The 23260-nt window shown below is 45.5% G+C and overlaps 1 protein-coding gene across 1 annotated transcript in view; it reads left to right on the top strand.

Annotated features, from left to right (window-relative positions):
• Positions 1 to 23260, top strand: part of PER3 (period circadian regulator 3) — a gene marked incomplete in the record, with an annotated part of 94923 nt that overhangs the window by 5274 nt on the left and 66389 nt on the right. The window contains 4 exon segments of the mRNA XM_077458240.1: positions 16476 to 17009; positions 18874 to 19025; positions 21010 to 21125; positions 22057 to 22258. Coding sequence (XP_077314366.1) covers positions 16720 to 17009; positions 18874 to 19025; positions 21010 to 21125; positions 22057 to 22258 — 760 coding nt within the window.

Below are 23260 nucleotides of genomic sequence, written 5' to 3'. Positions count from 1 at the left end.
GCTGCTTCCTTTTGGAGGTGCTGGATGTTTTCTGATAACTAAGTGGAGGGGTCATGCACCCTGCATGGAGGGGACACATGACAACATGTCTCAGTGGACTGCTTAGCCGTGTCCTCAGAGCGTTGCTTCGGGGGGGGGGGGGGGGGACCTGACAAGCTGTCACTTAACCCCATCCATGGCGTGAGTCACCACCTAAGGAGGACGGGGTCAAGTAGGATCCAAGGGCTGATCGGATGGGTTCAGCAGATGTAAGGAACCAGGGGATGGGCTCTTCTGTAAATGTATAAGACCCCATATACACTACAAGAAAAACCTTGGATGGCGAGCAGAATTCATTCCGGAAGCATGCTTGTAATACAAAGCACTTGTATATCAAAGCGAATTTCCCCATAAGAAACAATGGAAACTCAAATGATTTGTTCCACAACCATTTATTTATAAGTCCTTCATTTTATAGTCCACATAAAAAGATTATAGCAATGTGATTGGTTGTGTAACCATAAAATGTCCATCCACAAATGGAAGCCTCCACAAGGGGATTAGAAGCAAAATCCAGCAGGAGTATAAAAGAAGAGGGGCGTCTCTAAGTGTAGCAATATGTTGCTAAGTGTTGCACCTTCATTAAATGTAACCATATATTGCTACACTTAGAGGCACCTCTCTTCTCTTTTATACTCCGTTGTGACATCACACTACTTGTATATCAAGTCATCGCTTGTATATCAAGTCACAATTAATTTAAAAATGTTGCTTGTCTTGCAGAACGCTCTCAAACCAAGGTATTACTGTATACAACTTTAGACTGATTTCCTTTTTAGATTTACCAAAACAATGTAGTACAAGGGCCTGCCTGATAACATACAAATTGAAACATCTGAGGCCCGGTCCACACTAGTGCAATGCCAGACATTGCATGTGATTCGCGAAGCATTGCTGTTTAGATCGTATGCGATGTCTATGCGATCTCAGCCATACAAACTGTACAGCTGAAATCGCATCACATTCCCGCCAAAATGGTGCAGGACCCTTTTTAAAAAAATTAAATTTGAGGACATGTGGCCTTCTGGTCAGGTTCTCCCCCCTTCAATGGGGTCTCTCTTTGAGGGGGGAGCCAAACCTAGTACTTGGGGTTGATATGTTTTTTTTTGGTTTTTGGCAGGAGCTTTGCACCCCGGGGGATCAGGGCAAGGGCCCTTCCTCTTCAGAGGAGGACCATACCCTGTTTCCCTGAAAATAAGACCTAGCGTGATTGTCGGTGATGGCTGCAATATAAGCCCTACCCCAAATAAGCCCTACCCTGTTTCCCTGAAAATAAGCCCCACCCTGAAAATAAGACCTACAAGGGCTTATTTGGCGGGGTAGGGCTTATATTTCAGCCATCACCAACAATCACGCTAGGTCTTATTTTCAGGGAAACAGGGGAAACCCTGTGCATTTTTTTGTGTTCTCCGACGTGCAAAAACTCACGCGTGCTCAGATTCAACTACGAGACGGAAGCTATTGGCTACTGGCCATTGAACTAGTCCCGTCATACGTGTTGTACGTCACCGCGTTCTTGACGGTCGGAATTTGGTGTGACCGCGTGTAGGCAAGACAGCTTGAGTGGAATTCCGTTGGGAAAACTATCAGAGCTTTTTCTGGCCAAAATTCTGATTGTGTCTACGCAGCATAATAGTTTCTTGAATCTATCGATGCTCCCGGCTGAGACCACCACCTGTGGAAGGGAATTCCACATCCTTGCTGCTCTTACAGTAAAGAACCCTCTACGTAGTTTAAGGTTAAACCTCTCTTTTTCTAATTTTAATGAGTGGCCACAAGTCTTATTAAACTTCCTTCTGCGAAAAAGTTTTCTCTCTATTGTGGGGTCACCAGTCCGGTATTTGTATATTGTGGGGTCACCAGTCCGGTATTTGTATATTGTGGGGTCACCAGTCCGGTATTTGTATATTGTGGGGTCACCAGTCCGGTATTTGTATATTGTGGGGTCACCAGTCCGGTATTTGTATATTGTGGGGTCACCAGTCCGGTATTTGTATATCAAAATCATATCGCGTCTCTTCTCCAGAGAGAATAAGTTCAGGGCTCCCAACCTTTCCTCATAACTAATATCCTCCAGACTCTTTATTAGCTTTGTTGCCCTTCTTTGTAGTCGCTCCATTTCCAGTACATCCTTCCTGAGGACTGGTGCCCAGAACTGGACAGTATACTCCAGGTGCGGCCGGACCAGAGTCTTGTAGAGCGGGAGAATTCTCGTTTTATCTCTGTAGTTGATCCCTTTTTTAATGCCAATATTCTGTTTGCTTTGTTAGCAGCAGCTTGGCATTGCTGAGCCTATCATCTACTAGGACCCCCAGGTCCTTTTCCATCCTAGATCCCCCCCAGAGGTTCTCCCCCCCCCCCAGTCTATAGATGGCATTTATATTTTTGCTACCCAAATGCATTATTTAACATTTTTTCCTACATTGAACCTCATTTGCCATGTAGTTGCCCCTCCCCATTCATTTGGACGCTTTTTTATTATTATTATTATTATTATTTTTTTTTTTTTTGCATCGGGTGTTAAGTTTTCGAGTGTGTGTCACTACACCACGAGACAAAAAAACAAAAAAAAAAACTAAATAAATAAACCCCTAGCTCCTGAGGGTTGTCCAGCAGCAGTCCTGCTTGCGGAGGAACTACAACTTCCAGCTTGGCTGGCAGCATGCTAGGATCTGTTGAAGCATTCTTCCACTCTCGGGAATATTCCAGCGGCGCCTTTTGTTCCTCTCGTGTCAGCGGCAAGTGTTGATTCAGAGCCGCTATCACATGGATTGCGATGAATCAGACTTCCAATGCGGGTAAAACATGCCTTTTCTGTGTTTTTTGCTGGTCGGTGGTGGTGGTGGGGTGGGGGGGGGGGGGCGTGAGGAGCGCCGCCACCTGTGCCAAACACATGCAGGAGATTGTCATTTTTTTTTTCTCCTTGGGAGCCAATGAGAGAGGCGGCTGTCGGGCTGATCAGCTCATTGGTCCTCCCCTCTCCACAGACTGCGGCGCTCGGATGTTCACGTGAAGCTGACATGCTTTTCTAAGCCAGGAGACTCAGAGAACAGCACATGCTGCTAATACCCCTCCCTCCCCTCCTACCTTAGAGAACATGGGGGGGGGATAAGAGAGGAGAAATCCTTTGTACGGCTCCTAGAGGAAATTTTATAGAGCATTCGGTTATTGTGAACCTTTTTTTGTTTTTTAGAAGTTGTTGATTTTTCATTTTGTGATTTGGATATTTACAGGCGATGTGCGGTAATGCTTGGCTAGCAATAATCACCCCTTATCCTGACTTGGTCGCCGTTATTCCTATCTGTAGAGCAAGCCGTTCCATTGAGAACCTCAACAGTGAGCGAAGAGTTAAAGCTGAAGAATAAACGACTTCCCTACTGCGCCAGTTCTGGCATTTCTCTGTAAAAATCATATTTTTTGTGTTTTTTTGCTAGAAAATTTACTCAGAACCCCCAAACATTATATACAGTATATATTTTTAAGTAGGGACCCTGGGGAATAAAATGGCAGTTGTTGCCATTTTTTATGACACACTGCATTTGCGGAGCAATTTTTTTAAATGCGATTTTTTTATTTTTTTATTTTTTATTTTATTTTTTCGGGGAAAAAAACAACGCTTTCATGAATTAAAAAAAAAACCAGTAAAGTTAGCCCAATTTTTTTGTATAATTTGAAAGATGATGTTACGGCACGTAAATGGATACGCTTTAAGATTGCGCACGCTCGGGGAATGGCGCCAAACTTCGGGACTTAAAAATCTCCATAGGCGTCGCTTTAAACCTTTTTACAGGTTGCCGGTTTACAGTAACAGAGGAGGTCTAGAGCTAGAATCATTGCTCTTGATTTAACGCCTGCGGCAATACCTCACGTGTGTGGTTTGAACGCCGTGAAGTCGTGAAACGCCACTTATAAATGCGTTCACTTCTGCGCACGAGCTCGGAAGGGCTGGGGCACTTTAACGGCTTCAGCCCCGGAAGATTTTACCCCCCCCCCCCCTCCTGACCAGAGTACTTTTTAAAATTTTTGGCACTGCGTCGCTTTGACTGATAATTGCGCGGTCGTGCAAAGCTTTTATTTTTATTCACCCCCCCCCCCCACAAATAGATATTTGAGGGACGATCTATCCTGAAAATACCCCTGAAGAAGGAGATGCTTTTACTTATGATGCAATTTGATATACGTTTTTTTTTTTTTTGTATTTATTTCTTTTGTTTTTACGTAATTTTTTTTTTTTTCTATAGTACCTACCTCGTTACGCAATTAGTGCCTTTAACTGCTTCAGCCCCGGAAGATTTTACCCCCTTCCTGACCAGAGCACTTTTTGCGATGCGGCACTGCGTCGCTTTGACTGACAATTGCACGGAGTGGCCATCTCAGTGGCTCGCTAAGCTGTGGAGGGGGGGGGGGCGGGAGTGGCTGTCTCAGCCTCTCAGTGACTTGCTGAGCTGTGGAGGGGGGGGGGCGGCTGTCTCAGCCTCCCAGTGGCTCGCTGAGCTGTGGAGGGGGGTGGGAGCGGCCTTCTAAGTTGCTCGGAGAACTGTGGAGGGGGGCGGGAGCAGACGTTTCAGCCTCTCAGCGGCTAGCAGAGCTGTGGAGGGGGCGGGAGCGGCCCTCTCAGCGGCTGGCAGAGCTGTGGAGGGGGGCGGGAGCGGCCCTCTCAGCGGCTGGCAGAGCTGTGGAGGGGGGCGGGAGCGGCCCTCTCAGCGGCTGGCAGAGCTGTGGAGGGGGGCGGGAGCGGCCCTCTCAGCGGCTGGCAGAGCTGTGGAGGGGGGCGGGAGCGGCCCTCTCAGCGGCTGGCAGAGCTGTGGAGGGGGGCGGGAGCGGCCCTCTCAGCGGCTGGCAGAGCTGTGGAGGGGGGCGGGAGCGGCCCTCTCAGCCTCTCAGCGGCTCGCTGAGCTGGGTGCCGGTGTTCTGCCTAATAGAGTCCGCCCATCAAATGGTGTCCGCTCCGTACTGCGCATGCGCAGTACGGAGCAGACGAAGCTTCGGAAAATCTCTGAAGCTGAACGCCACCTGCGCCGTGAGTGGAGGTGGTAGCCCCACCATCCAAGCGGACATAGGGTTGTGAATCTTAGAGGCTCTTTTTTATTCTAACTCTATGTTCACTTGGATGGTGGGGATAGAACCTGGACTCACGGCGCAGGCGCCGTTCATCCTCGGCAATTTTCGGAATCTGTGTTCCTGTGTACTGCGCATGCGCAGTACACAGGGGACACTATCTGATGGAGGACGCTATTTGACAAGACACCGGTCCAGGCATGTGGGTGGATCCTGACTTCATTGTCGCGATCTTGCCTGAGCCTGGACTGGCTCTGTGACGTCATCTGGCGGCGGACTTCAGCCCGCTGTCTGCTGAAAACGGGGCACAGAAGTGCAGAACAAACTTCACTCCTGTGATTCACAGGAGAAGTACAGCCAAAACCAGCTCCTCCCGGCCCCTCCTGTACTTCTCCTCCTTTAATAATAAATGACATATAAAAGAAATTGGTGAATAATTTTTTTTGATAAAGGTTTTCCTCTTCTGTGTAGTTCAGGTGGATGGTTGCAGGATTTGGGTAGCTGAGATTGTTGTCGGGGCACCTCGGGGTCTCAGTTGGACATTATTATCCACATTATAAGGGGTTATGTAATGTTTGGAGTACACGGAGCCCGGACCTCCAAATCCCAGCATGTCTGCGGGCGAGGGGCGGTGTGAGGTGCCCGATCGTTCCTTTACCATTACATCATTCAGACGGGACAAATGTCTTCAAGACTTTGCTACAGAGACAGGAGAGGAGCACCTACCCCCCATCTTATCATAAGCATAGAGGACTGTGCACAGAGGCAGGGAATGTGTGCTTCCATCGCAGCCTTCTCACACAGGCTGCAGTGCTTCTAAACAACCACTTGGGATTCTTTTGTTTGCGGTGTGTGTTTTTATATAGCTTGTTATGCAGTTTTGGCCTCTAAGACATTGTGTGCCGATTCTGAGCTTCCTTGTCCCGACTGACCGACCGACCACACCTGGATGTACTGGGTGTCTTCCTCCTGGATCCTCCTCTGCAACTCACTTATCAGGTGTTGTGCTATCCGAGACGTCTCATTCCTCACTCCGCCGGGATAGCTGGAGCATTCATCACCCTGGTAGGGCTCTTTCTTAAATCAAATGACGTGTGTGTATATATGTATATATATGTATGTGTGTGTGTGTGTGTGTGTGTGTGTGTGTATATATATATATATATATATATATATATATATATATATATATATAAATACTGTATGTGTATTTAATATATTTTTATATAAAAATATAATATACTGTGTGTATTATTATATTTTTAAAATATTGATTTTAATATATTAAAGTATATTTTGTGTGTGTGAGATTTTTATATATATATATATATATATATATATATATATATATATATATATATATATATATATATATATATATATATATATATATATATATATATATATATATATATATTTTTTTTTTTTTTTTTTTTCTCTAAAAATATTCAATATATATTGAAAAAAATATTAATCATACAGTCATTTTAAAACTATTTTGTGTATGATTTAATATATATATATATATATACTTAATGTGTATTATTTAAAAAAAATATATATGCGTGTGATATATATCATATATTTTTTTTTTGGGGGGGTATTATTTTTTCTCCTTCTCCTTCTCCTTCTTCTCCTTCTCCTTCTCCTTCTCCTTCTCCTTCTCCTTCTCCTTCTCCTTCTCCTTCTCCTTCTCCTTCTCCTTCTCCTTCTCCTTCTCCTTCTCCTTCTCCTTCTCCTTCTCCTTCTTCTCCTTCTCCTTCTCCTTCTCCTTCTCCTTCTCCTTCTCCTTCTCCTTCTCCTTCTCCTTCTCCTTCTCCTTCTCCTTCTCCTTCTCCTTCTCCTTCTCCTTCTCCTTCTCCTTCTCCTTCTCCTTCTCCTTCTCCTTCTCCTTCTCCTTCTCCTTCTCCTTCTCCTTCTCCTTCTCCTTCTCCTTCTCCTTCTCCTTCTCCTTCTCCTTCTCCTTCTCCTTCTCCTTCTCCTTCTCCTTCTCCTTCTCCTTCTCCTTCTCCTTCTCCTTCTCCTTCTCCTTCTTCTTCTTCGCAATTACTGTCCTGGTGATTTTTACACCTTGTGAATAGCAGTGAGTCATTTACTTTAATTTACATTCTAGGAAACCAGAGAAAGCCCTTCTGTCTCTCTCTCTACCAGGAAGATTAAACACCTAGCAGTCTATCTTATTTAAAATAAATAAATCACTGTACTAATGAGAAAAACATTTGCAGAGTTGCAAATCAATCTATTTTATCTAATATGATTATTTCCTATGCTTGTAAGTACCATCTAGTGACCATAATGCAATATTTTTCCTAAAATACCTCAATCAGGAAAATCCTGCTTTATGGCCACTAGATGGCGCTGACGTTCATAGGGAATAATCATATTGGGTGTTTTTTTTTTTTTTTTCATTGCAACTGTGCGAATGTTTTATCCCATTTATACAGAAATTGTTTTTATAAGACGATCCCATAGTGCGCCTTCCACATTCCTGTAAAGGACCGGCCTGCTCACAATTGAAATGTGAGTTTTGGGGGATTTTAGTGTCCTCTGGTTTATTCTCATTCCCGGGTAATCCGGCAGGAACTGTAGCGAGCCGAGGCTTCTCTGTAATGGCCGGGGTAGGTGGATGGATGGCCGGGGTAGGTGGATGGATGGCCGGGGTAGGTGGATGAGCCCCCCTGGGGGACGGTCTGTGACCACTAAAAGTTCTCCTTTTTATGAGGAACATTTTTGTTTTTGTATCGTTAATGGTTGTGGCTGATTTTGAAGGGGATTTATGTGACATTCGTTGTTCTTTGAGCTCTTCGGACGTAGTCCGGCTTTCCCCGGCAGTGGCATTATCAGGGATTTATAGATGTTGGCGTAGGTGAGCAGTGCCAATTCTTGGCACACAGGATCAGACTGTAGATGACGGATTCCTGGAGAGCGCCCGCCGCTTACTGAGGGCTTTACTTGTTCATTGTACAGCAGAGCTTAGTCTGGAGAGTTCATCTCGGATCCTGGAAGGGAAGACGTAAATTGTTTTCAGAGTGGAAACGTTTGTTATGTAATTGTGACACTGATCGCTACAAATGCAAAGCGTGTGGCTTTTAGTCTACATGAGCATCTCCTGCCCTTTTTTATTTATTTTTTTTAAAGCTGAACTCCAGGCAGATACAAGACACAAACTCAGCCTTGTAATTGCAAATACATTTTTTTTTTATTTTTTTTTTATGCATGTGTTGTTTTAAACACATTCAGTGTTAGTTCTTGAATGTGACCTGGTATGGGCCCCTTGCAATCCCTATACAACATGGCTGGAGTGTGAGAGGAAGAAGAAGCACACAGAATCAGTGGGTTCATGTGCTGACAAGTAGCATGCTGATATGAGGAGAGAGCAGAATGATGGAGAGATGAGCTCATCTCTGTGCTGCTTCTCCTCTCACTGTCCATTCACAGGCCGGGGGGGCGGGGGGGGGGGGAGGGGTTGGGGGTCCAGGAGTCGGTTGGATGATGCTTACCATCAGACTGAAGACATCTAGGGGCAGAAAAAATTTATTTCAGGAAAACCTCTTTGGATTGTTGGTGGATGGAATGTTGATGCAAAATGTGGTTTTATTTTATTTTTAAATGGGCTTTGTATTTGTTATTTTTGGCTATAGGTTGTCCCTGAATCAAGTGACCTGAAGTCTAATCTTTTTTTCAATACACAGGGAGGTCTTATTTTGTTTTTCCTCTTGAATTAAAGAGGAAGTAAACCCTTCCAAACAACTTGGACCTACAGGTAAGCCTAGATTAAGGCTTACCTATAGGTCCAAGCAATATCTCCTAAACCTATATGGTTTAGGAGATATTTGCCCGAAAATGGGCACCGCTGTCTACGGCGCATGCGCCGTAGACAGCGGCGCGCAGGCGCACTAAATGCGGCAAATCCATGAATGGATTTGCCTAATTTGTCGACTCCCGTGCGCATGCGCGGGAGTGACGTCATCGCGGCTTCGCCGAGTGGCAGCGGCGGAGCTGCGAGACGCCACCAGCAACATGGATGCGGCGGACTACAGGGATCAGCGGCGACTTCGCTGGCTCCTGTGTCAGGTAAGTGACACATAATGAGCTACTATGTGATGCGATGCATAGTAGTCCATTATGCTTTACCTTTGCAGGGAAAAAAAGAGGAAGTAAACCCATCAGGGTTTACTTCCTCTTTAAAGTATAGCTCAAGCAGCTTTTTTTGTGGTCAGTGTGAACAGTACCCTCCTTACAATGGCGGTCGGTGGGAATGGTACCCTCCTTACAATGGCGGTCGGTGGGAATGGTACCCTCCTTACTATGGCGGTCGGTGGGAATAATACCTTATGCAGTCAATAATAGAAGAAATGGCCACACTTCATGATGGATCAAAATTCTTTTTTATTCAGAACATCCCAAGTGTTGACAAAAGACAAAAGCTGGTAGTATTACCATCTTTCTGTCTTTTGTCAACATGTTCTGAATAAAATAAAAAAATTTGATCCAGCACGGAGTGCGGCCATTTCTTCTATTATTGACTGCATGCAGAGGCAAGCCGAGGCGGACACCTGTCTAGATCGGGCATCTAATCTCACCTGGAGCAGTGAGTTTTTCTTGTTGGACAGGGAATAATACCCTCCTTACCATGGCGGGAGCAATACCATCCTTACCATGGCGGTTGGCGGGAGCAATACCATCCTTACCATGGCGGTTGGCGGGAGCAATACCCTCCTTACCATGGCGGTTGGCGGGAGCAATACCCTCCTTACCATGGCGGTTGGCGGGAGCAATACCCTCCTTACCATGGCGGTTGCGGGAGTAATACCCTCCTTACCATGGCGGTTGCGGGAGTAATACCCTCCTTACCATGGCGGTTGGCGGGAGCAATTTCCCTCCTTACCATGGCGGTTGGCGGGAGCAATTTCCCTCCTTACCATGGCGGTTGGCGGGAGCAATTTCCCTCCTTACCATGGCGGTCAGAATGCCACCCTTATAGGTAGATTAAGATAATGGGTGCCATGCTGTTGGCTCTGCTTAGTGGTGTTGGTCCTGGAACTATGGAGGCCCCATCAGATGGCAGGTCAATTGGTCACAGCTCAAGGAATCCCTAGCAACCTCTGGAGGAACCCTGGAGTTCTGTGGGACCCTGGTTGAGAATAACTGACCCTTCGAAACTGATAAAAACGTATTTTAAACTAGCTGATCTGTTTGCAGGTTCAGCATATTTTTCCTATACTGTACTAGGTGTGAACCTTTTGTTATAAACTCGGTAGCTGCTGCCAAGTTTACGTTCCGGATCATGGATTACATAATCCTTCTCTAGTCTCTGCCTGCGGCATTGAACACTTTGTTCAGCTGTGTTTTCTATGTTCTGCCACCTACAAATCTTCCGGAAGGATAATAGTACAACACGTGGATGGGTGGCATGTCTTCTGTACCTTTTTGTAACGTGGGCTGTCCGGGACGGTGTGTTCCTTGTTGGCGTTGGTACAGACAGTACAGTTTTGGGATCATGTCAGGCATATTTCCAAAGGTTATACTGTATAGATATTTATAGCGAGCCGCCCTTTCTGAACCCAGCGTGAGATGAAGGCCGATATTAACATCTTCTACTTCTTCTTCTATACCATATTTAATCAATTGGATCAGCTTTTGTCTGTGAAACGGCTCACCATGCATCTACATGGGGAAAGCTCTATTCTCTCATTGTATACATTTCCCTTTCTTCAAGTGATACTAAACTGAGAAATAATTGCCGTAATTCCTTCACTTAAATCGTATATATCATGTCAATGGATTTAGTTTTTATTTTATTTCTTTTTTTTTTTTTTCTAAATCCTTTAAAGTGACTGTAAAGTGTACAATACCCCAAACATGTCATATAGTTTCATAGTTAGTAAGGTTGAATAAAGACACCAGTCCATCCAGTGTGAGTGTCTACAATTGTCCCTATCCCTGTACATTGCACACTCACATCGGTCCCTACCCTCAAGGAGCCCACAATCCCAGGTCCCCATTCATATACTAGGGCCAATTTTGGACAGAAGCCAATTAACCTACCTGCATGTCTTTGGATTGTGGGAGGAAACCGGAGTACCCGGAGGAAACCCACGCAGGCACAGGGAGAACATGCAAACTCCAGGCAGGTAGAGTTGTGGTTGGGTTTCGAACCAGCGACCCTTTTTTACTGCTAGGTGAGCGTGCTACCCATTACACCACTGTGCCGCCCACACCACTGGTTCCGCATAAAGCAGCCGGGATCCTCCTCATCTAGGGTCCAACACCAGCGATCTGCCCCCGCCTTGCCGGTGCCCCCATAACAAGCTGCATACTATGGGGGCACTTGTGCACGCTCTCTTCCAAGCCAGCTCTCCGTGTCCATAAGACCCAGAGAGAAGCTCCGCCCCACCACCACTCCCACCCCATTGGCTGTGATTGACAGCAGTGGGAACCAATGGCTAGTGCTGCTGCATCTCGTTCTTTTCTTTCTTTCTTTCGCGCGTTCTTTTCTTTCTCTCTTTCGCGCGTTCTTTTCTTTCTCTCTTTTGCTCGTTCGTTCGCTCTTTCTCTCGTGCGCGCGCTCTTTCTTTCTCTCGCGCTCTCTTTTGCACTCTTTCGCTCGCTTTCTTTCTTTCTCTCTTTCTCTCGCGCTCTCTCTTTCTCTCGCGCTCTCTTTTTCTGTCTCTGTCTCTCTCAAACTGGCTGAATTTGCATCACATTCAGACAAGTCGCGGAGGAACCACCTATTTTTATTTATTTTTTCAGTTTGCACTGCGAACCAATAACTTGACATTGACTCCCGTAGTGGTTCGCGGAGGGCGGTGTGATCCGGGGCTGCTGGACACAGATTATTTTTTTTTTTTATCTCAATGCATAGAGATAGAAAACCTGCCTTTACAACCACTTTAATAAAAAAAAATGCTAGTGTACATGGAGCCGAACATCCAGGGGAAGTTACAAGGACACGAGATTTGTCAGGAAAGCAGAAAGTGTATTTGAGAAAATAAAAGGAACGCGGCCCCCACACCCAGGACTGGGAAGCTGCAATATATTACATTTGCTCTTCTTGGATTTCGATACATTGTAACACAGATCAAGATTTTTCTCCTTTTTTTATTTTTTTTTATTTTTTTATTTGGTCCTTTTCTTGTAGATCTTTAAAAAAAAAAAAAATTTTTAAATTATTTTATAAAGAAAAAATCCAGCATTCTTGGAGGGTTGGTATTACGGGTTGAGTGATTTTTATTCCTTGTTATGAAACGTGACCTGCGCATATTTCTCGCCGTGTTCTCAGTACTCACATGACCTGCAGTGTGCGCGGCGGTGTTGTTGTCAGTACAGTGTGTAGTAGATGAGTGCGGCTCGCACCTCCCATGTACAGTATGTTCAGACGTGGGGTGTGCCGGCCGGAAGCACGGGAATTTATTATCTGTACTGTACCTTCTGAGGGAAGGCTTCATTGGCTCCGGTACAATTCTGACGGGTGATGTCATCTAATTGGCTTCTAGTTTTCATCTCATTGCTCTGGAAAATCCTTGCTACATCTTCTCCATGTTTGTATTCCAGCAGAAGTGGGCATTATTTCTCTATAAACATGATCATTAATCAGACACCCCCCCCCCCTTCACTTCCTTTCACCCACGCGTTTCGCTTTTTTATTTGCATATATGGATCACATGTAGAGAGGGGAAAATACAACTATATCGCTCGGCCTACGTGCAATGTTCCAAATTGCTGCAAATGAATGCTCTCCAATTACTAAATAAAGAATCGTTCAGAAACCGGCTGCTGCTTGATGCCTTTTTAGAGGTTTAATAATGACAATAATTATCTTCATTACGCTTTGTTTCGCTTTTTATATTTTTTTTTCCCCCTCTGCTAGACTTTGACGTCACGGCACCGCTATTAGAGATGACGGTCTGACCTCCGAGAGAAAGCGGGGGGTCTCAGCAGATGTTTGTGTGTATTTTGGTGTTATGTGAGCAGTATGGTAGCTTTAAAGAGAACTTGTCATGTTTCAGTTTAAACTGCGCTTGTGTGACCCAAGCCTTAGGCCGGGTTCACACCGCTGCGATGCGGGAACGCCGCGAATCCGCGGCGTTTTCCCGCATCGCATTACTCCAGCCGGCAGTTCACACTGCCCTATGCGGACGGCTGGGTGTGTCAATGATATGTTAATGACACCCCCAGATCCGTCCGCATATCGCAGTGCGATCTGCCGACTCGCACAGGAATCGGATCGCATGGTGTGAACCCCCATGCGATCCGATTCTGTTGCGGACCAAAAAAAGGGTCCCGTGCGAGTTTGCTGGGGGAGCGATGCGAATTCAGCCATACTATCTATATGGCTGAACTCGCATCGCTACGGAGATCGGATGTGATTTGCGGTGCGAATCACATCCGGATCTCCCCCCGCAGCGGTGTGAACCCAGCCTTAAAGTGATATTAAAGGCATAGTAAAAAAAAAAAAAAAAACTTGCTCTGTGGAATGGTGTTGCACAGAGCAGCCTCCATCCTCCTTTTCTTGGGTCCCATGTTGGCAACTCCTGGCTCCTCCCCCTTGTCCAGTGTCCCCAATAGCAAGCTGCTTGCTATGGGGACACTGGTGCGTGCTCGCTCCTGAGCCCTACCCCACACTATGCGTCCATAAGACGCACCAGTGCTGCAGCTCAGCCCCGCCCCCTGTGCTCTCCACATTGGCTCACTGGCAGAAACCATGAATCAGACTGAGACAGAAGTACAGTTAAATCTTACTTGTTTAATAATCATAATAATTATAAAAGGTAAATGTATTCAAAACACATTCAGAGTTCAGGAACCGGATAACTAAAAAAAGGTAAACCGAGTCAAAACATAGCCAGAGTTCAGGAACCGGAACGGATAGTCAGACAAGCCAAAACGTCAGGGAGCCAGAGATGAGCGTAGTAAAACAGCAAAGCAGGATCTGGAGCCAGAAGGAATGTCAGCCAAGCAAGAGATGTGACCAAGGTGAAGGCAGAGATCATCTGGACTGGGCTTAAGTAGGCAGGACTGACGAGCAGGATATCATCAGCAGGTGAGTCTCTGTGGAGATATAGGAGCTGGCAATTACCTGACAGCTGAGCGACCAGCTCGGAGAAGGAAGGGTTGAGCCCAGCCCCGACACCAGCTTCCCTGTCCCTGCTGAAGAAAAGCATCCCCACAACATGATGCTGCCACCACCATGTTTCACGGTGGGGATGGTGTGTTCAGGGTGATGTGCAGCGTTAGTTTTCCACCACACATTAGGTCAAAAAGCACTCGCTGGCTGTGATTGACACACGCGGGGGTGCCAGTGACTTCCGCTACTGCCTCGGCCAATTAAGAGCGAGAGAGACTAGGTACAGCTGAGGCTCCCGGACACATCGATGGAAGAAGATGGGGGCTACGGTATTTTTTTTTGGGGGGGGGGGGGCCTGCACAAAGAGGTTGGGTTTTTTTTTTTTTTGTTTTTTTTTGTTTTTTTTATCTTCATACATAAAATTCATAAAGCTAAAAAAAAACAAAAAAACTGTCTTTTCAACCATCTGAACCGCTCCGTGCAATGGTTTTGTCGCCGACATGAACTCTGGTACTGGAGATTTTAGTTGACCAAAAATATGACTAAAGCGATTCAGATGAATAGAATATACAATACTTTGGTTAATTATACCTTGGATATTTCAAATTTTGTCATAGCGAAAATTTGGAGACTGACCCAAATGTATCTGCTAACTTCGTTATTTTTAAAAATTTTCAATAAAAACATTGAAATATAAAAATGATTCAGGATGACTAAAATACGACTAAAACTAAAATGGCATTTTTTATTTTTTTTTTTTTTTAGTCGAAAGGCTAAAACGAAATCAAAATCCAAAATGAACACTTGCGTTCCGGTCATTGCCGGTGTTCAACACTTCCCCGGTGTGAATACATACTTTACTTTTTATGTAAAATATTCAATTTTTTTTCTTTTCCCCTCTTTTTGTTATACTTAAATTTATTACTATGCCTAAAAAGTCCAACGCAACCAACATTTTTTGTTGAGGTTTTTTTTGTGTTTTCCCTTTCCCTGTTTTCCTCCCCCCTTTTTTTTTTTTGCTACATACTTTACTTTTATTTTATATAATTTTTTTTATATATATATATATATATTTTTTTTATTCTTTGGTAGGCGCCTTGCCCACTGAAATCCTGGGCTTTTACTAACCTTGCCCTTTATATTAGCCATTTTATGTGGTCCATTCAGCGGGAGGCTGTGGAAGTTGCCCCGATGAGGTGTCATTGGATAGCCCGTAGCTCTGGCGGCACGTGGGCAGACAGTTGCCGGATATGCCTCATTCATCATCTCGTTTTCATTATACAGCAGAAGGGTGGTAATGCTATTTAAGCAGTTTATTATGACCAGCAAATCTCGGGGCAGTGTAGAGCCACATCTGCGTCGGCTAATCGTGATCCTCGGGAGCTCGGTGTCAGTAATCGTTTCCTGCGCAGGTTGGACGCAGGGAATAGTCTTACATAATAGGAGAGGAGAGGGGGGGGGGGAGGTGAGGAGAGGAGGGGGGGAGGTGAGGAGAGGAGAGGACCTTCCGCTATGAATGACTCTTAAGCTGCCCAGATGTCTTCTGCACAGGCCAGTCAATGCCGGTTAATGCCGAGACGCAGAGGCGAACGAAGAAAGAACTCCACGGAGCTGCCGATGAGAGGAACCTGCAAATTTTTGTAAACTTGTCATGAATGTGATAACTTTTGCGGCAGTGTGTTGGGGAACAAAGTACCGTCAACATTTTTCAAATTTCGAATACACTATATTGTCAAAAGTATTGGGACAACTGCCTTTATATATACACACACACGTGTCGGGGCCTCGTTCTAAGGTAAGTATTTCATAATGAGCTAGTATGCGGTGCATACTAGCTCATTATGCCTTTTCCTTTGCAGGTAGAAAAAAATAAAAAACATCTGCGGGTTTACTCCCGCTTTAAGGCTGATTAGAGTAAGTTAAGGATTATTAAGGGGGTTAAACAGAGGAACATTTGTTCATCCCTTTTTGATCGTCAGGTGAAGAAATAGAAAGATACAAAAAGAAACAATGTTTCTTTTTATTTTGGTGTTTCAGGGCTGAGCAATGTTGTTAATAAACATTGCTGGCGGCTTTTTTTTAATTTTTATTTATTTTTATTTTTTGACAGCTCCAATTACCATACTTCATTAACACAGGGGAAGACCCACTGACCACTCAAAGAACCGAGCCTGAAAGTATCAGTTTCAGGTATCGGTGCATTTGCACGAGTACCGATAATTGTGTAAATACTCTGTATTAATACCGATACTAGTATTGGTGCAACCTTAATTATCTGTGTTTGTTTTTTTTCTTTTTTCTCTTCTTATAGGTATTTAAGCAACAATTCTATGAATGATCTGAGTGTTAGTGTACTGCTGGAGCTCACAAATGCCACAAGCGTGGATCTCTCCTTGGAATCGCTCTTCGCCGTCTGGGATCTGTGAAGCCCATATACAAACGTGAGCCGTCTTTAAGATCTTCATACCAACACAACCATCTGCCCCCCCCCCCCCACCCAGCATTGAAGGCTATGTTAAGCCTGGTTTCTCTCCTGTAAATCATCACCCGCTATCATGAGCGCAGAGCCACAGGTTGAAGGCTTGATCCAAAATAACGAGGATTGGTCCACAGCAACTGGGACGGAGGAGGAAACCTCTCCGGGAAAGACATTTAACTGTGAAACGCCCGAGGAGCACCATGTTGACATGGAGATGCACTCCAGCGGCTCAAACGGCCTTGACTCCAGCAGTAATTACTGTAATGGCCACGAGTCTAGCGGAACCGATTCCCACGGCAACGAACCCAGGATATCCAATTGTACTTTCCGGATGCCCAGCAAGTCCACCGGCAGCAGCAATAACAGGTAATGCTTTGACTGGTGCGTGTTTTGTTTTGAAAGGCCAGTACATACAGTACAAACCATTGACCACGGCCCTCGGCTATAACTGGCCTTCGCAACAAGGAGCATGTGGAAGGGCGACACGTGTCAAACAAAACCGCAACACACCGCAACTCCGATCTAGGTAAAGAGTCTCTGATGGAGACTCTTTACCACGTGATCAGCCGTGTCCAATCATGGCTGATCACGATGTAAAGAGGAAGAGCTGTTGATCGACTTTTCCTCACCCACGTCTGTCGGACGCGAGTAAAGGAGAGCCGATCGGCTGCTTCTCTTATGGGGGCCGGTGGGTCTGTGCTGATTGATTTTATTATCGGCACAGACCGCCCCAAGGATGCCCACACTGGACTATCAGGGACGCCACCAGGACCACCAGGGATGCCCACCACTAGCCACCACCAGCTGTGCGACCCATAGCCACCAGGGAGGCCAATCGGTGCCCATTGTTCGTGTCTGGGGAAGGATTAGTGCCCCATCGTTGGTGTCAGGAGGAGGAACAGTGCCCCATCGGTGTCAGGAGGAGGAATAGTTCCCCATGGTTGGTGTCAGTGGGAGCAATTGTGCCTCATTGTTGGTGTCAGTGGGAGCAATTGTGCCTCATTGTTGGTGTCAGTGGGAGGAATAGTGCCCCGCCGTTGGTGTCAGTGGGAAGAATAGTTGCCCCGCCAGTTGGTGTCAGTGGGAAGAATAGTTCCCCCGCCAGTTGGTGTCAGTGGGAAGAATAGTTCCCCGCCAGTTGGTGTCAGTGGGAAGAATAGTTCCCCGCCAGTTGGTGTCAGTGGGAAGAATAGTTCCCCGCCAGTTGGTGTCAGTGGGAAGAATAGTTCCCCGCCAGTTGGTGTCAGTGGGAAGAATAGTTCCCCGCCAGTTGGTGTCAGTGGGAAGAATAGTTCCCCGCCAGTTGGTGTCAGTGGGAAGAATAGTTCCCCGCCAGTTGGTGTCAGTGGGAAGAATAGTTCCCCGCCAGTTGGTGTCAGTGGGAAGAATAGTTCCCCGCCAGTTGGTGTCAGTGGGAAGAATAGTTCCCCGCCAGTTGGTGTCAGTGGGAAGAATAGTTCCCCGCCGTTGGTGTCAGTGGGAGGAATAGTGCCCCGCCGTTGGTGTCAGTGGGAGGAATAGTGCCCCGCCGTTGGTGTCAGTGGGAGGAATAGTGCCCCGCCGTTGGTGTCAGTGGGAGGAATAGTGCCCCGCCGTTGGTGTCAGTGGGAGGAATAGTGCCCCGCCGTTGGTGTCAGTGGGAGGAATAGTGCCCCGCCGTTGGTGTCAGTGGGAGGAATAGTGTCCCGCCGTTGGTGTCAGTGGGAGGAATAGTGCCCCGCCGTTGGTGTCAGTGGGAGGAATAGTGCCCCGCCGTTGGTGTCAGTGGGGGGAATAGTGCCCCGCCGTTGGTGTCAGTGGGGGGAATAGTGCCCCGCCGTTGGTGTCAGTTGGGGGAATAGTGCTCCACCGTTGGTGTCAGTGGGGGGAATAGTGCTCCATTGACCAGGGTCATTGAGAGGAATAGTGCCCCATCGTTTGGTGTCATTCCAGCACTTGCTTTTGTTTGGCTGGAAAGCCACTGCAACAGATTTCCCTATGCATATTGGATCAGTACGAAGCTCAGGGATTGGTGACTTCGGAAATGGTGACCAATAAAAACCACGGGGAGCTGACATTTTTCCCCAGTGGAGGGTGAAAGCTCTCTGACAAGGGGCCCTTTTTTCCTTTTTTTTTTCCCATTAACTGCTGTATATCTTCAGAGCTTTGTAAGAAATGTGAAATTGTGCATAGCAATACATTTAAATTGTTGACTTGTGTTTTTTTTTTTTTTTCTCTTTCCACCCAAAAGTGAACAAATGGACAGGATTCGCTCTCACAAAGAGCTGATGAGTATGGTGCAGGAAATGAAACGGCGCCTTCCTTCAGAAAAGATGAACCGCAGCAAACCCAGTACAGTGGATGCGTTGAACTACGCCTTGAAATGTGTCCGGCAGGTGCAAGGTGAGAATGGCAAACTATGATTGCCACCCTAAAAGGCTATTTGTTCTAGTTTTGGGGGAATAGGTGAGTCTATGGGGTTGACTGACTTAAACTGGAGAGTGCAAAGGGGTAACCAATCAGCTTCTAACTTTAGCTTGTTCAATGACGCTTTGACAAAAAAAAAAAAAACTGGAAGCTGATTGGTTGCTATGCAGAGTTTGTATTCTCCAGTTTTAGTAACGCCCACCACAATGTGTCCCATTTCCCCCTGTTATCTGGTGGAATCCGTGCTAATGATCACCAAATTAGTATTTGTATACAACATATGGCTTCAGTGAAGTTTCAGAAAGCAAGTGTTTACAATTAAAGACTCAGAGGAGCGATGACATAGAAAGCATCACCAGCTCCTGTTTTGCAAAGTACATTAGATATTACCTAGCTTCTAGAATGGTGCACGTCTGATTGGATGCTGAATTGGCTTGGTTGACCATATTCCCTTAATGCAGATGTCAGCTTTTTTTTTTTCCTTACATTTTGGAAAAATGTCTCAATGCAAACATAGTAGGAGTTCTGAATGGTCAGACCCCCTTGATGACCGCCCTCAAATACGCTTGAATGTTCGGAAACACCTGCCCATCACACCTACATGAGATTGTAGGAGATCCTATTCCTAAACCTTGTGCATTCGTATGGAGCTGGTCCCCTCTTTGTAGCTATAACATTCTCCAGCCTTCAGGGATGGATTTCCACAACAATTTTGGAGGGGGTCTGTGGGAATTTATGCCCATTTAACCAAAAGAACATTTGAGAGTTTAGGTACTGATGTTGGATTAGAAGACCTGGCTCCCAATTGACATTTCAATTCATCCTAAAGGTGTTCAGTAGGGTTGAGGTCAATGCTTCCATGTAGGACATTTGAGTTCCTCCACAACAAACGCATGTAAGCCTTGTCTTTATGGAGATGTTAGTTGAGAAGACCTGGCTCCCAATTAGCTTTGCAATTCATCCCAAAGGTGTTCAGTAGGGTTGAGGTCAATGCTCCATGTAGGACATTTGCGTTCCTCTACAACAAATTCATGTAAGCCTTGTCTCTATGGAGATGTTTACTGAGAAGACTCCCAATTGGTTTTGCAGATCATCCTCAAGGTGTTCTGTAGAGTTGAGGTCAGGGCTTCATGTAGGACATTTGAGTTGCTCCACAACAAACTCCTTAAGCCTTGCTTTTATGGAGATGCTAGTTTAGAAGACCCAGCTCCCAATTGGCTTTGCGATTCATCCCAAAGGTGTTCGGTAGGGTTGAGGTCAGGATTCTTGACACCTTTAGTTCCTCAACAGAACACTGGTCAAACCCCGTCTTTATGGAGCTGGCGTTGTACCCAGTTATGCTGGAGAAGAAAAGAGTCTTCATCAAACTGTTACCACAAGGTTGGAAGGGCATAATTGTCTACAATGTCTTTCTATTCTGTAGCATTAACTGTACCCATCACTATAAACTAATAAATTCAGTCAATTGGAGGCATATCCACATACCTTTGCCTTTTATAGATCGGTATAATGATCAAGGGTCCACAGGCTTTCGAGAATATACCGTGTCTGCAAACATGCTTGGCTTGCCGGGATATATTAATGGGAACCCTTCTGGATCAGTTTACAGGAGGTCTCAATGCTGACGTCCCAAACAACCAATCACTGGGTGTTACAGGTGTACTTTGTGATTTGTTTCCCTACTTTATAAATGTAATCTGTCAGTTTATACATGCCTTCCAGCAACCTTTTCGTTCAGCCGTACTTTCATGGTTTTAACTGGAGTGTACAGTGAACACGGACATAATAACCTTTCTATAGGTTGTGCTAATGTAAGAAGTTCCGTAGTTGCTTTCTTATAGGCAGTGTCCCAACTTGTTGGCGTCCAGGTTATAATTGCCCCGGCAAAAACCATTTGTCTACTCTCAGTCCCGGATAACCTTACACGGTTTACAATAATGTAATATTTTTTATTCTCCAGCGAACAGTGCGTTTTTCCAGGTCCTCACTGAAAGCGGAGCGGCACATATGGGTACCACTGTACATACGATTGAGGATCTGGAAACGATGACCTCAGAGCATCCACCAAAAAACACGGTATGTGTCAGAGTTTTATGATAAGAACCTCATAGTCAAGGAAGGAAGGACAAGTTTTGTTGCCTGTAAAGACCAATCCCAAGTTTTCTGTCTCTAGTGTACTATGGGGCAATGTTTGGGCGAATCAGAAATTTTTGTTTATGAAGCTCTGATACAGAAGGGCTTCTCAGCTGATGCTAGCAGCTGTCTTTCCTCTCTGTCAAGTATAATTCTGATTGGGTATCTGCTCTACCTGTGACTTCTCCAGCAACTTCTCAGCAGTTCAGAACTAACCACAAGCTAACTTTGTTCTCCAGCTAACTTTGTTCTCCAGCTAACTTTGTTCTCCAGCTAACTTTGGTCCACAAACCCAACTTTGGTCCACAAACCCAACTTTGGTCCACAAACCCAACTTTGGTCCACAAACCCAACTTTGGTCCACAAACCCAACTTTGGTCCACAAACCCAACTTTGGTCCACAAACCCAACTTTGGTCCACAAACCCAACTTTGGCCCACAAACCCAACTTTGGCCCACAAACCCAACTTTGGCCCACAAACCCAACTTTGGCCCACAAACCCAACTTTGGCCCACTATGTCTGTTAGCTTTTCTCTTTTAGAAAAGAGAAAGCTTATGTTTTATGTAGTTCCCATGTCCCAAGAACCCTTGTTAGCCACAATTGATGACCTTTTTTCGTTTTGGGGTTTAAACAAACTTTAGGATGCTTTTGGCATCCTCGACCCCTTTTTTTTTTTTTTTTTTTTTTTTTTTTTTTTTGTATTTTTTGTTTTCTTCTTCAATGGTGAAGGGGTCAGACTATTGGCTGTTCTTTGATTACCAAAATATCTTCACTCCTGCGTTGAGACTTCATTTTTCTTGCTGATATCAGAGATGTTCTGATTGAAACCTATAATGAATATTCTCATCATTTTCTTGTTCATCCTTTTCCAGGATACGTTCGTAATCGTGTTCTCGCTGACCTCTGGGAAGATGGTGTACATCTCGGAACAGGCTGCCTACATCCTGAATTGTAAGAAGAAGCTGTTGGACTCATCGCGCTTTGTGGAGCTCCTGTCTCCTCAGGACGCCAGCGTCTTTTACAAACACACTACCCAGTCTCATCTTCTGCCCTGGAATATTGGAACAGAGACAGGTAAGGCCCAGAGATAGACAAATGGCTACTAGAATTGGAAGATATTGGAGAACTTGTTGCTGAACTACTGTATTTTTTAAAGAATTAAAAATTATTTAACTTTTACATAGTCCAAGTCCCAATTTACGTTATCTGTGGTCTCTCATTAGAACAGAGATATACTCACTGATATATTTATTATATAGGTCTCAAATGTGATGGACAATAACTAACCATCGCTCATTTATAGATTTTTGTTGCCCCAGAATGCAGGACTGCCACTCTGTGTCTGTGTCTTTCTTAAAAGTATAATCCAAAACTTTAGTTTCTAGTCTTGGATACAGTAGGGATGGGTTAGAACCCATGTCAGGTTTTCATTGCTGTGTCCCCATTGGGAACATCCAGGGGGCATTTGATTTAAATCAAGTCGATTTTTAAATCGCTAGTAAAAAGGCTTGATTTAAATCAACTCGATTTATATCATAATTTTTAAAGAGCAACTGTCATATCTGACCCGCTGTTGGCACCTCCTCTGACCCGCTGTTGGCACCTCCTCTGACCCGCTGTTGGCACCTCCTCTGACCCGCTGTTGGCTCCTCCTCTGACCCGCTGTTGGCCCCAGCTGTTGGCACCTCCTCTGACCCGCTGTTGGCACCTCCTCTGACCCGCTGTTGGCACCTCCTCTGACCCGCTGTTGGCACCTCCTCTGACCCGCTGTTGGCCCCCTCCTCTGACCCGCTGTTGGCCCCTCCTCTGACCCGCTGTTGGCCCCTCCTCTGACCCGCTGTTGGCTCACCGACAGTCCCATTGACTTTAATAGGACGGCTGGTGATGCGGCAGTGACACAACAAGCTGAGGGACGTGGGGGCAGCAGGTGAGGGGATGCCCCCTAACAGGCGCTGTCATGATGGATCTGAAATGACAGGTGCTCTTTAAATGTAAGGACTCATTCTTGCTGGTAGTTGAAATCTTTAATATTTGTAAACAAAATGATGGTTTCCTATTTAGAACAATAAGCTGTCA

The sequence above is a fragment of the Lithobates pipiens genome, unplaced genomic scaffold (assembly GCF_037356315.1).
Source record: "Lithobates pipiens isolate NorthernLeopardFrog02 unplaced genomic scaffold, aLitPip1_a1.2 Scaffold_27, whole genome shotgun sequence".
Taxonomy (NCBI): domain Eukaryota; kingdom Metazoa; phylum Chordata; class Amphibia; order Anura; family Ranidae; genus Lithobates; species Lithobates pipiens.
This window is presented reverse-complemented; position numbering and strand designations above follow the sequence as displayed.